Here is a 12,744-nt window from a genome sequence, read left to right on the forward strand (position 1 = left end):
GAGGCTTAACTCTCACTTATGATTTGTTGGACTGAATACAGATTAAAATACACATACATCAATATGTACAGGGGTGTGTGTGCGTGGTAAAGTGCAAGGCCTTTGAACCTCTGACCTGTCTTAGATTATTTCCAGCGCTGGCTGTGTCTGCTAGAGAAACCAGCTCCTGCTGCAGCTGATCTACCCATTCTTTTATCCTGCAAACACAAACACTCATATTAAATACACAGTTGCAATCTAAATATATACCTAGAGGGGCAGAAAATGTGATGGAAAACATTTCAAGTCTTTATGAAGTAACTAAGCCACAGTCATGAAGACAGCTACATATGTGAGTCATATCGAAAGCAATTTGCAGTATGGAAGAGTTACAGCAAATGTGATCTCATGACAGGTGCTTTTAATATGCACGTTTTAAAAATAGCACGAAGCAGCTACAAATGACTAAATAGTCAGTTAGCACTCTGCAAGCAAGAACTCATGCTGAATAACCTGGTGAATGCACAAAAAACCCTGTCCTTCAGAGCAAACACAAAACACTTCAAGAATAAACAAGTGTACCTCAGAAATGGCTTTAGGGATCGTTTTTTGCGTTATGTAAATGCTGTGCTTTTATTATGAAGTGTGTGTGACCCTACCTGATTGTTTGAACTAAACAAATGGCTCATGTATTTGATCAAGATGACACAAAAATCGATCAAGCATGTCAAATCCTAAATAAACCTGGGCATATTAAACATAGCAGATGAAGGGTTGTACAAACACAAAGAATTTATGAGTGACAAAATGAAATGCATCTGCAGAATAACACACAACTGGCGATCCCTCAAAGTGTTACTCTTTCATATTTTTAAGTATTTATATTTTGAGAAAGCAAAATCTTTCATCTTTAATCTACCAATCCTGTTATAAATCTTATATACTGTACATGGTTGCAGACCTGTTCTTCAAGACAAAATTCAGAGAAGTCACTGGTTCCAATGACTGCTCCGCATGGTTATATAACATCCAATTAATATTAATAATTAATCCTACTGTACAACCACCCTTTGATTGAAACTCTCTTTCTTCATGATATTCCTTGATGTTGCACTGCAAGATGAAAAGAAGAGCAGATCTAAAATTACCCAAACCACGATGAGACATTCAGGAGGTGTTTGCGAAGTGTGAAGTCCATCGGAAAACTAGAGTTACTGTATCATCTCTTGAAGAACTGTATTTCTGACAAACTGTGATCCTAAACACTCATTTGTTTTTATTCAATATACATTTTATATTTTAGCAAAGTATACAATTTTCAAAAGCTGAGCATTTTTGATTTATTTGTTTGTTGCTTATTTATTTTTATTTATTTATTTTTGAGGAAATGTGTCCTTGCTAAATAAAACTTTTAATTTCCTTAAAAAAGTAAATTAAATAAAAAAAAATAATCAAATAATGAATATAAGTTACAAATAATGTGTCACTGTTTCCACAAAAATATTAAGCATAACAGATGTTTTCAACATTAATTACAATGAAAAATGTTTCTTGATAACCAAATCAGCATATTAGAATTACTTCTGAAGGATAAAGATGAATAATGAATACTGAAAATATTAAAATAGGAAATGGTTTAAATTGTAATAATATTTTGCAGCATACTGTTTTTACTGTATTTTAATAAAACAACTGCAGCCTTAGTAAGCCTTTTAAAAAACATTATGTAGTGTATATGAAATTATTTCTAATCTTTAATTATTAAACATTCTCTCAGACTCTCACTCACTTATGCTGCACAGAAATATTCGGTAAAGCATTCTGCCCTCTCATGTATTATTTTTATGAGACCAAAAGTTTGCTGTCTACATAAAAGAAGCTGAGTAGCAAATGTTCAGTGGCTTTGTGATACCAGAGAAGGCCAGGGTCTTACTCTCTTTCACAGAAGAACAAAAACACACATATCCACAGCAGACATCCAAGTTTAAGTCGTGAACCCAGACCGTCAGTACTAGTATAAGAGAATCCTCCGGTGCTCTCTGTATTGGGGTCAGAAACGAATTTGAAAAAGGAAGTGAAAAAAGATAGATGGGTTGCAAAGAACTGTGAATTTAATATAGGCTCCTCCATTCTTCTCCTCTAGTGCTCATTCTATTCTTCTGTCATAGGCTTTTTTCCTCAGAGGCTGGAAACACAGAAGCACAGACATAGGTCCCAAAGTTGGCTGAGGTGATTTCTAACGAGCAGAAGTGGACAGATATGGTTATACCAGCACTTTTTTCCACTAAGTCTGCTAAGTCAAAATGTCCTGTTTGCAACTATGCTTCCAGCAATGTAAAGTCCCGCACATTCTTTAAAACACCCTGTAAACAAGCCATTACCAGTCAGACCTCCTTCGCTCACAGGGCTTTGGCTGGCTCACAGGATGTTGCACACTACCTAGTAAACTTACAACCACACACGCTGCCAGGTTTTATTGTGGAAGAAAAAGCAAAGTTTCTCACAACCACCATGACTCATGGACTAATGCAGCAAAGTCTAAATGTCTGCAGATGTAAGAAATACTCAAAGGAATAGTTGAATCAAAAAATCTTTGTCTGAGCAGATTTGGAGAAACTGTAACATAACATCACTTGCTCAACAATGAATTATCTGCAGTGAATGGGTGCCGTCAGAATGAAAGTCCAAACAGCTGACAAAAACATCACAATAATCCATAAGTAATTATCACAAGTACAATCCATCAATTAACATCTTGTGAAACAAAAAACTGTGTGTTTGTAAGAAATAAATTCATCAAGTTTAACAAATATGAGTAAAAATGAAAAAAAAAAGAGCCCATAATGAATCAATAATTCAAAATAACGCTTCCTCCAGTGAAAGTCCATCCCACATCGAAATAGACCAACATATTTGTTTAGAACTGTTTTAGATTGTTCTCACTTGTAAATGTGCTTGATCTGTGCATATTATTTTATCACTTTTATCAGCTGTTTGGACTCTCATTCTGACGGCACCCATTCACCACAGAGCTACATTTCTCCAATTCTGTTCCAGTGAAGAAACAAAAATCATCTACATCTGGAATGGCCTGAGGGTGAGTACATTTTCAGCAATTTTTCATTTTTTGGGTGAACTATTCCTTTAAGTTGAGGCCTGATGTTCAGTATAATGAACGTACTTAATCTTAATCAGTTAAAATATACTACAATACTTGCAGGTTTCTTACTATGCATAAAATTGGTTTATTATTATGTGTTTTAATGTATTTCAGTCTTTAAAGGTGTAGCCATGATTATTCATAAGAACATACAATGGTGCATTTTGAGGCATAATTAATGCAATAAGAAAACCTTTATAATGTATAATACATACAGGCCTCAAGTGAAGTGTTACCTAACTGTTCATGTATCTTTTAAAGGTACATCCAACAGCATTATCTTGAATTAAAAGAAATGTCTAGTACAGTAGGTAAGATAAAATGTCTAATCAAAGGAAAAAGCCACAGTTCTTTAGATGAATTCTGCTAAAAAGGTAATTTGACAGTGATCATAATGAGTTTATTCCAGCGAATGTGTGCTTTCATTCACTTCCATTTCCAAGGTCCATTCAGAGATTTCCCTGCGCTCCTCTATAATAAGCTATTTAATCCCTTTACAGGCTGAGGATTAGCACTCATCTGACAGGGGAACAGATCTGTGACTCTAAGCTTTTTTTCTTTTTAAAGAACTTATGTCTAAGCTTACACTAAACAGTTGCTGCTGGGAACAATGCAAGGTTCTAGGGAACCATGCAACTATTTTTTTAAGGGGGCACCATAGCAGTCAGACTTGGGTCAGTTAGGACAGATAAAACAAACCTCTAATGCAACTAAACTTGCACGCTTCAGAGAATCCTGTTATTATTTCTTTCTTAAAAACATGTTGCGGATAGCTTAAACATTCCTGTAGTTTAGAATGTTGAGCATGGCACTAGCAACACCAAAGTCAGTGTTTCATTCTCAGGGAATTAACTACTGTAATAAAATGTATACCTTAAATGCAACACAAGTCTGTCAAAAACTCAAAGTTTGGGGTAAGAAAGACGTTTTGAAAGAAGCCTCCTATGCTAACCAAGGCTGTATCAAACATTCAGTAATACAGTAATGCTGTGAAATATTATGACAATTTAAAATAACTGTTTTCTATTTCATATATTTTAAAATGTAATTTATTCCTGTGATGACAAAGCTGAATTTTCAACAGTCTTTACTCAAGTCTTCAGTGTCACATGATCCTTCAGAAATCATTGTAATATGCTGATTTTGGTCTGTGTGTTAGGAGAGCTTCTATTATAAATACTATTTTAAAATGATAATAATAAAACAAACTTTGCACAGCTAATGAAATGAGACTGAGTAAACAATAGAATTTTCCTTTTTGGCGAACTATGCTCCTAAACATACCGCTTATTACAGCATAACATATACCTCTCCACAGGTGAGTGGCGTCTCTGTGTCAGTAAGTGGATGAGTTTGGGACTGAGGGACAGGTGTCTCTGGCTGTCAAGAGGACACAGTCACAGTGATCAACTGCGTCATCTCTCTGTGGGAATCCTCCCTCAGTTCCCTCTCGAAAAAGCCTGTTTCTGCACTAATACTACCAGAGGAGCAGTGTGGCATATGTTGCTCAAAATTGAGTGGATTAGTTATTGAGTACCCTCACTTCCTTTATAAGTGTATCTGAGGCACAGATGGGTGGGATAGCCAAAGGTGTTTTATTTATTTGTTTTGTTGCTGTTTTTGTCTTGATGCACCTTTTCTTTCTCCCCCACAGTAATGGTTTCAACAACTGTTCTACATCCAAGAACAGACAGAAATAAAACTGTGGGAAGCATAAATGAGCTACAGTATATGCAAAAATCACTGCGCTATAAAAAAAAAAAAAAAACCTGACACACATACACATATATTAATACTTTACAGTATCTCTCACAACTAAAGGAGATGTTAACTTAAAGGAGAAAAAGTTATCTTAAAGGGACAGTTCACCCAAAACTGAAAATTTGCTGAAAATGTACCTAACCTCAGGTCATCCAAGATGTAGTTCATCGGAACAGATTAGGAGATATTTGGCATTACATCACTTGTTTACCAATGGATTCTCTTCAGCAAATGGGTGCTGTCAGAATGAGAGTCCAAACAGCTGATAAAACATCACAATAAAACAACAACCAATCCACATGACTCCAGTCCATCAATTAACGTCTTGTGAAGTGAGAAGCCATGTGTTTGTAGTAAACAAATCCATTATTAGAATGTTTTACCTAGCTGTTGTCCTCTCACATTAAAATTCACTGACATTTTTAGAACTGTTTTGCTTGTAAACAGTGCTTTTTTCTGCGCATATTTTTCTCCTGATTCAGACAAGACTACCTTTCACTAGCAAAAGCAATATTATAGACAGAGTACTCACATTTTAGCCAGAAACATTAATTGCTATTCACTTCACAATATGTTTACTGATTGACTGGAGTGTGTGGATTACTTGTGATGTTTTCATTAGCTGTTTGGACTCTCATTCCGATGGCACCCATTCACTGCAGAGTATCCAATGGCGAGCAAGTAATGTAACGCTAACTTTTCCAAATCTGTTCCATTGAAGAAACATTCTCATCTACATACTGGACGGCCTGAGGGTGAGTAAACTTTCAGCAAATTTTCAATTTGTGGTGATCCATTGCTTGAAGCTTTCTCCCTAACTTATAATTTACACTGTACTATTCTGCTGTAACCTTTTCAAGAAAACCTTTTCAACAACTGAAAATGACACAGAGGCACATCATTCTTTTTCATTATATTAAAGCAATGCATTATAGCCATAGATTCTCAGACATCTACCAGAAGAGCCCATTTAACAAAAGAACTTGTTATACTGAACAATTATATCCGGGTTTTTATGGCCATTACAAATATATCAGTCTACATCAGTCAAATCGTTATCTTAATGCATTGCATTAATGCTCTTCACCCCATGCAATAAAACACAATGTGAGACCACAGTCACAATGTAAAAATACACTAATTCTGTCTTTTACTGCATTCAGAAATGACAGTTTATAGATTTATGAAAGCATGTAAAAATCTGTGGCATGTTAAGATTGTATAACAGTGAGGAAACTGACAAATCTCTTGTTCTGCTGTCACAGCCACCTGGTGAAACAATCACTTTTTAAGCAGCAGTGCAGATAAAAAGGGCAATTCATCTCAGATGCATCTGTTGTGAAACATGCCAACAACAGGAATACCTCAATGTACTGAGCTGGGGAACAGCAATGGGCCTTCCGTGCAAATTCACAATCATGCACATCCACAACAGTTTAAACACTTCTTGCATGAGACACAACTTGTATGCTACACAGACTCATTTAAATATCAGGTTAACAAAAACCTTGCCAGCTCAAAACAGAACATTGCTCAACCATCTGTCAGGTCACATCTGTCTCTCACAAACACAATCATTTGTTTGCTATACATGGTAACAATGCACTTCTGTTGAATATTGTTATGCAATACATTGAACTTTTATTCAAGTAACAATGAGGCAAATAATCTGGACATATTTAGCAAGGTAAAATAATGAGTCTATTTTCAGTTAAATATCTCATTCTGAATAATATTTGTAAAGTGAAAAATCTTAAATCAAGGGTAAAGATTACATAAGGTGAAAGTGAAATGGAAACCACAGGAGGTAAAAGCTTTAACCTGGCTTGACTTTAAGATTAGTGTCAGTATAAAGTTAAACACATACACACAATATGTTTGCGAGATTAACAGACCTTAATTTGTCAAAATTCACCAGTAATCTAAAAGAGAGTCTTTAGCTGAAGAACCATTGTGAACAGATCGCTGAGTCAGATTTTAAGAACTGGAGCAGTGAATGAATCATTCTTTTGATACAGTTCTTTTCAATTGGTTAAACCAGCTCACAAATTGTTCTGATTCTTTTACAAATCATATTTCAGCTCTGACTCTCTCAAGATCACTGGGGGTGAAGATCATAATCAGAAGACTTCAGAAGGCTTGGGATTTCGCTCACAAATCATACAGAACACTTTAAGGTCCTTTTTGTTTCCTTTGTTTAGATCTTAACAGTTCTGCAGTCTGGCATGGTAAAGACTTACATGAAAAACCTTTTTTGTTGTTGTTGTTGTGTTTTTTTCACAGAAGGAGGTGACACAGGTTTGGAGCAACATGAGGGTGTGTGAATAATGACAGAATTGTCATTTTCGAGTGAATTACTCCATGCCTTAATAAACAAATCAATAATGGGAAATAATGTCTCCTCCCCCCAATCATTTCACATAATTCATAATATCGATTTGTCTGCTGCATTGTTAAACAACGTTACCTCTTAACAACACTAAACATAATTTATATATTGTCTATAGGTTTACATGTACGTTTCAGCGTTTGGACGTTATTGACCATTATTGGGGTTATATATATGCAGACAATTATTGTTTCTAATGAAACAAACATCTAAATAAAGTATACAGATTACATACGATAAATTCATGTTAACTGCACACAAGTAAATAAATAGTTTTTGTATTATGCATCCAGCACGATTTACACACTCACAAAAACTTAAAATTACACTTACGCACGTTCAAAAAGACACACGGCGGAAGAATGAAAGAAAAAAAAAGCGTATTAATCAACAGCTGAAACACTGTGACGCTCTCCTGCACACACAGCAACGTCAAAGTACTTACATGAGCGGACTGGGGAACTGCGATGGGCACGAGATATGAACAGATGCGAAGAGGAACATCATCAGCACGGAGATTCTGAACGGATTCATGGCCAGATCTGTTGATCTCGAGCGCACCATCATCTGTCAGTCCACACTAGTTACTTTTCTCCAGAGATATAACGCGTCGCTCTCCTGTCCTGCTGGATAATCTTATTATTTCCCGTCATCAGGTTAGAGACAGACGGGATCGGATTGGTGATCAGTGTCCTGTTTGGATAGCTCTATACGCGCCGCTTCATGTTACAAAAGCGCGTGTGTGGCTCTTCGGTGTGATCCTGCGCGCGCTCTGATCAAACTACTGACCCCGTATAGAGGGGAGGGAGAGATCAATAGCCCCGAATGAGCGTCATTCTGCCCCCACCCCTCTCTCTCTTGCCCTCTTATTGCAATAGCCTGCTATCTTTCATCGGATCTTCATGCAATGCAACCCTCTCCAGTCACCCCCACCCTCTTTCTCTCTCCTCCTCCTCCTCCTTCTCTTATGCTTCCTCAACACATACTAAGTAACACCCTCCTGAAATCAAATAAGAACGCGTACAAAAGTCCCGTGATACCCACTGAAAGCCAACTAAGAAGATATGACATTTACATTTTTACTTGAGTGCAGTAAGTTTTTGGCACATAATGAAATAAACTGCAAAGATTTGTTAAAAATATTTGTTTTATTGATATTTTATATAAACTATGGTCAGACAACCTATATAAATACATTGATTTTATATTATTAACACCATCTGCATATGCAATACTACTACTACTACTACTACTACTGATAATAATAATACTTTTGTTTAATCTATTATTTGATAGAATATATAAATATTTATAAAATCTTAACTACTATTACTATAAATTATTATTTATTACTTTTTAATAATAATAAAAGAATAATATTCAACAACAACAAAATAACAACATCAACAACAATAATATATTAAATAAAACATTGCTATCTTCATTCTACATTAAACATTTTATTTATAGATATTTTTATATAAATGTAAATATTTTACATTATATTATTATTTAATTAAATTATTATTCAATATCATTATTATTATTATTATATTTAAAAAATGCTACAGCTGAATGTAGTCATCATTCTACATGAAAAATATCTTATTTACATATGTTGTTATTTATATAAATGACAAACATTTTATATGATAATAAAAATCATCATCATTATGAAAATTAAAATGCCATCTACATTCTACATGAAAACATATTTCTTATATTTATATTATTACATTATAATATAATTATACACATTATATTTTAACAACAACATTTATGATTATTATTATTATTATTATTATAAAAGTAACTCAAACCCAAACTACATGCAAACACTGTGAGCTATTTAATCAACTATTGCCTGAAATACACTGCATTTTTATGCTTTTGTTTGAATCTGATCAATATCAAAGGCTTTCTCTAGCTTGTTTTTCACAAATATTCATTCATTATTCATTTAGGGCATCAGTGAATGATGCATCTCATTCATAAACACATACGTCTATATATCTTGCATGCACAGCATCCTATTTTTTTATATAATATAAGGCAATGCTATAAATCACAGCTGAGTTATATAACTATAATGTTCGTTGAAATGAGATACTTTTTTTTCCTTCCCTATGAAATAAAGTTAATAAGCCAGCGAGCAGGGATGGGAGGCAGGTCGGGGCAGTTAGCGGCGAGTTACCCAGGGATTTCGGCTTTCACCCGTTGCCTAGCAACCGTGCTCTCCGCGGCAACGACGAGTGTCAAAGCGAGACGCGTGCAACAGGGCGCGAGACTGCAAGAGAGCACAAGCTCTATAATAGGAGAGGCCTTGTGCTTTTGTTCCCTGGTCTGTATGCAGGTCCATTAGCACCCATCCATCCCATCGAACTGCGGATCCAATAGGGCCTAGAGGAGGTTTTGTACTGATGCACCACTGCAGAGAAGAGATACAGCGTGACCCTGTGGTAGCTTCAGTAGAAAAGAGTAGCTAACTACATAACAAACCAGGATAAAAGCTCTGGGCCTGCACTCGGCTAAATGAAAAGATGCCGTCCCATCATCAAAAACACACTTTCTCATTAAAACTCCCAATAGGTCTTAAATAGACAGCACTGTTGTGACCTCTTTCCTCTTATGCACGGCCCAGCCGATGATTAAAGGATGCTGGGAAGCGGAGTGCATGTGCACTTTGCTTGCTACCAGTTTAATGTGTTCACCCAACTCTTTTCAGACAGCTCTGTGTTTATGGGGTCGGGCCTGCACACAAGAGGCTCTGGCGGTGAAGTGTATTAGACATCAATGTGCATTAAAAGCATTTCCGAGGACCTTCCAGGTGCATTTGTGGATGAAACTCTTTATGTGCCGGCAGAGTGTTGGTGTGTTTGCGAGCGCGCCTGTGGCTTGACCGTGGGCTGTTCAGTAAAAGCTAATGACCGAGCTTGTTAAATGTCGACAGGAGATTCTCTAGCTGTTTGTCTAGACCAGGGGTTTTCAAATTAGAGGGGTGCAAGGCATTGCTAGACACTATTATTTTATATAATCAAGATACTTTTAGAGTTTTTATTAATATTTTGAATTAGTTTTTATTTTTATGTGTTCCGTTTTCATTTGAATTATAAATTCTATATATATATATATATATATATATATATATATATTATATATATATATATATATATATTAATATTTTGTTATGTCTTTTTGTGATTTTTAGGATTTTTTTCTTTTTCTTTTTTAATAGGTCATAGTATTTATTTATTTATTTATTTTCATTCACTCAATCCAGTTTTAGTTTTGGAACATCAAATTAAACTAAATGAAAGCAGGATGTAAAACAAGTTGTTTATATATAAACAAGTTTAATATATACATATAAACCCGATTAAAAAAAAGTTGGCACACTGTACAAATTGTGAGCAAAAAAGGAATGGAATAATTTACAAATCTCATAAACTTATATTTTATTCACAATAGAATATAGATAACATATCAAATGTTGAAAGTGAGACATTTTGAAATGTCATGCCAAATATTGGCTCATTCTGGATTTCATTAGAGCTACACATTCCAAAAAAGTTGGGACAGGTAGCAATAAGAGGCCAGAAAACCATAATGGATACCCGTGGTCTTCGGGCCCTTAGACGACACTGCATCACATACAGGAATGCTACTGTAATGGAAATCACAACATGGGCTCAGGAATACTTCCAGAAAACATTGTCGGTGAACACAATCCACCGTGTCATTCGCCGTTGCCGGCTAAAACTCTAAAGGTCAAAAAAGAAGCCATATCTAAACATGATCCAGAAGCGGAGGCGTTTTCTCTGGGCCAAGGCTAATTTAAAATGGAAAACTGTTCTGTGGTCAGACGAATCAAAATTTGAAGTTCTTTTTGGAAAACTGGGACGCCATGTCATCCGGACTAAAGAGTACAAGGACAACCCAAGTTGTTATCAGCGCTGAGTTCAGAAGCCTGCATCTCTGATGGAATGGGGTTGCATGAGTGCGTGTGGCATGGCAGCCTACACATCTGGAAAGGCACCATCAATTCTGAAAGGTATATCCAAGTTCTAGAACAACATATGCTCCCATCCAGACGTCGTCTCTTTCAGGGAAGACCTTGCATTTTCCAACATGACAATGCCAGACCACACACTGCATCAATTAAAACATCATGGCTGTGTAGAAGAAGGATCCGGGTACTGAAATGGCCAGCCTGCAGTCCAGATCTTTCACCCATTGAAAACATTTGGCGCATCATAAAGAGGAAGATGTGACAAAGAAGACCTAAGACAGTTGAGCAACTAGAAGCCTGTATTAGACAAGAAAGGGACAACATTCCTATTCCTAAACTTGAGCAACTTGTCTCCTCAGTCCCCAGACGTTTGCAGACTGTTATAAAAAGAAGAGGGGATGCCACACAGTGGTAAACACGGCCTTGTCCCAACTTTTTTGAGATGTGTTTATGCCATGAAATTGAAAATCAACTTATTTTTCCCTTAAAATTATACATTTTCTCAGTTTAAACTTTTGATATGTCATCTATGTTGTATTCTGAATAAAATATTGAAATTTGAAACTTCCACATCATTGCATTCTGTTTTTATTCACAATTTGTACAGTGTCCCAACTTTTTTGGAATCGGGTTTATATATATAATTTATTTTATAATTATTTTATAATGTTGAAGTAACAACATTTTTCACATTTTTAATTTTAGGTTTAATTTCAGTTAACTATAATAACCCTGGTTCTATGTCGTTTGTGAAGTTTAAACAACAAAATAAATAAATAAATAAGATTTTAAAATAAATTTGATTCGATACACAACAACAACAACAACAACAACAATAATAATAGTTTCAAAAAACAAATAAAATTTACAAAAAAAGTACAGTTAAATAAAAATGATTTAAATAAATAATTGAATTAATAAAAAAATAAAACTGGATTTGAATAATACATCTAACAGTACAGTACACTGTACTGTAATATTTTTTGTGAATTTACTAGCAATATCTGAGTAAAAACTTTCCCTAATTTTTTTTTTTTTTTTTTTTTTTTTGCAGTGTAGTAAGTAGCAAAGCGAAATGATGTAGCCTAACAAAAGAAACTAACTCTAGCTACGCGTTGATTAGGCCTGAAACAAAACACAGCATTGCCTCCTGGGAGAGTTTTGAGAACGCTAATTAACTTTAGATATAAGACGTTTGTCAAAGCAGTTCTGCGACGGCTATTGAGCTAAAAATCGTGAGCGGTGTTCGTTCGATTTTCAGGGAAAGCGTTCTCATTTGCACAGTATTACCGAGTAAATCTGGCTGATTAGACGGATCGAAAACAAGCATTTATCACGTTCTGCTGAACTGTGGATGATGAGGATCACACACTCGCTAGCACATCCTGCTATCCGAGCTACATCGCTCCCCTGGGTCCTCCTACCCCTGTACCCTCGTCTCCATGG

The 12,744-nt window shown here is 35.5% G+C and overlaps 1 protein-coding gene across 1 annotated transcript in view; it reads right to left on the reverse strand.

Moving 5' to 3' along the window:
• Positions 1 to 8,207, reverse strand: part of LOC109070518 (voltage-dependent calcium channel subunit alpha-2/delta-1) — a 93,764-nt gene extending 85,557 nt beyond the window's left edge. Inside the window, exons 1-2 of the mRNA XM_042744365.1 lie at positions 7,735 to 8,207; positions 116 to 197 (exon numbers count right to left, since the gene is read on the reverse strand). Coding sequence (XP_042600299.1) covers positions 116 to 197; positions 7,735 to 7,856 — 204 coding nt within the window. The 5' untranslated portion in view covers positions 7,857 to 8,207. The remainder of the gene's footprint in view (positions 1 to 115; positions 198 to 7,734) is intronic.
• Between the last annotated feature and the right edge of the window lie 4,537 nt (positions 8,208 to 12,744).

Source organism: Cyprinus carpio, chromosome B18, assembly GCF_018340385.1.
Source record: "Cyprinus carpio isolate SPL01 chromosome B18, ASM1834038v1, whole genome shotgun sequence".
Classification (NCBI taxonomy): Eukaryota; Metazoa; Chordata; class Actinopteri; order Cypriniformes; family Cyprinidae; genus Cyprinus; species Cyprinus carpio.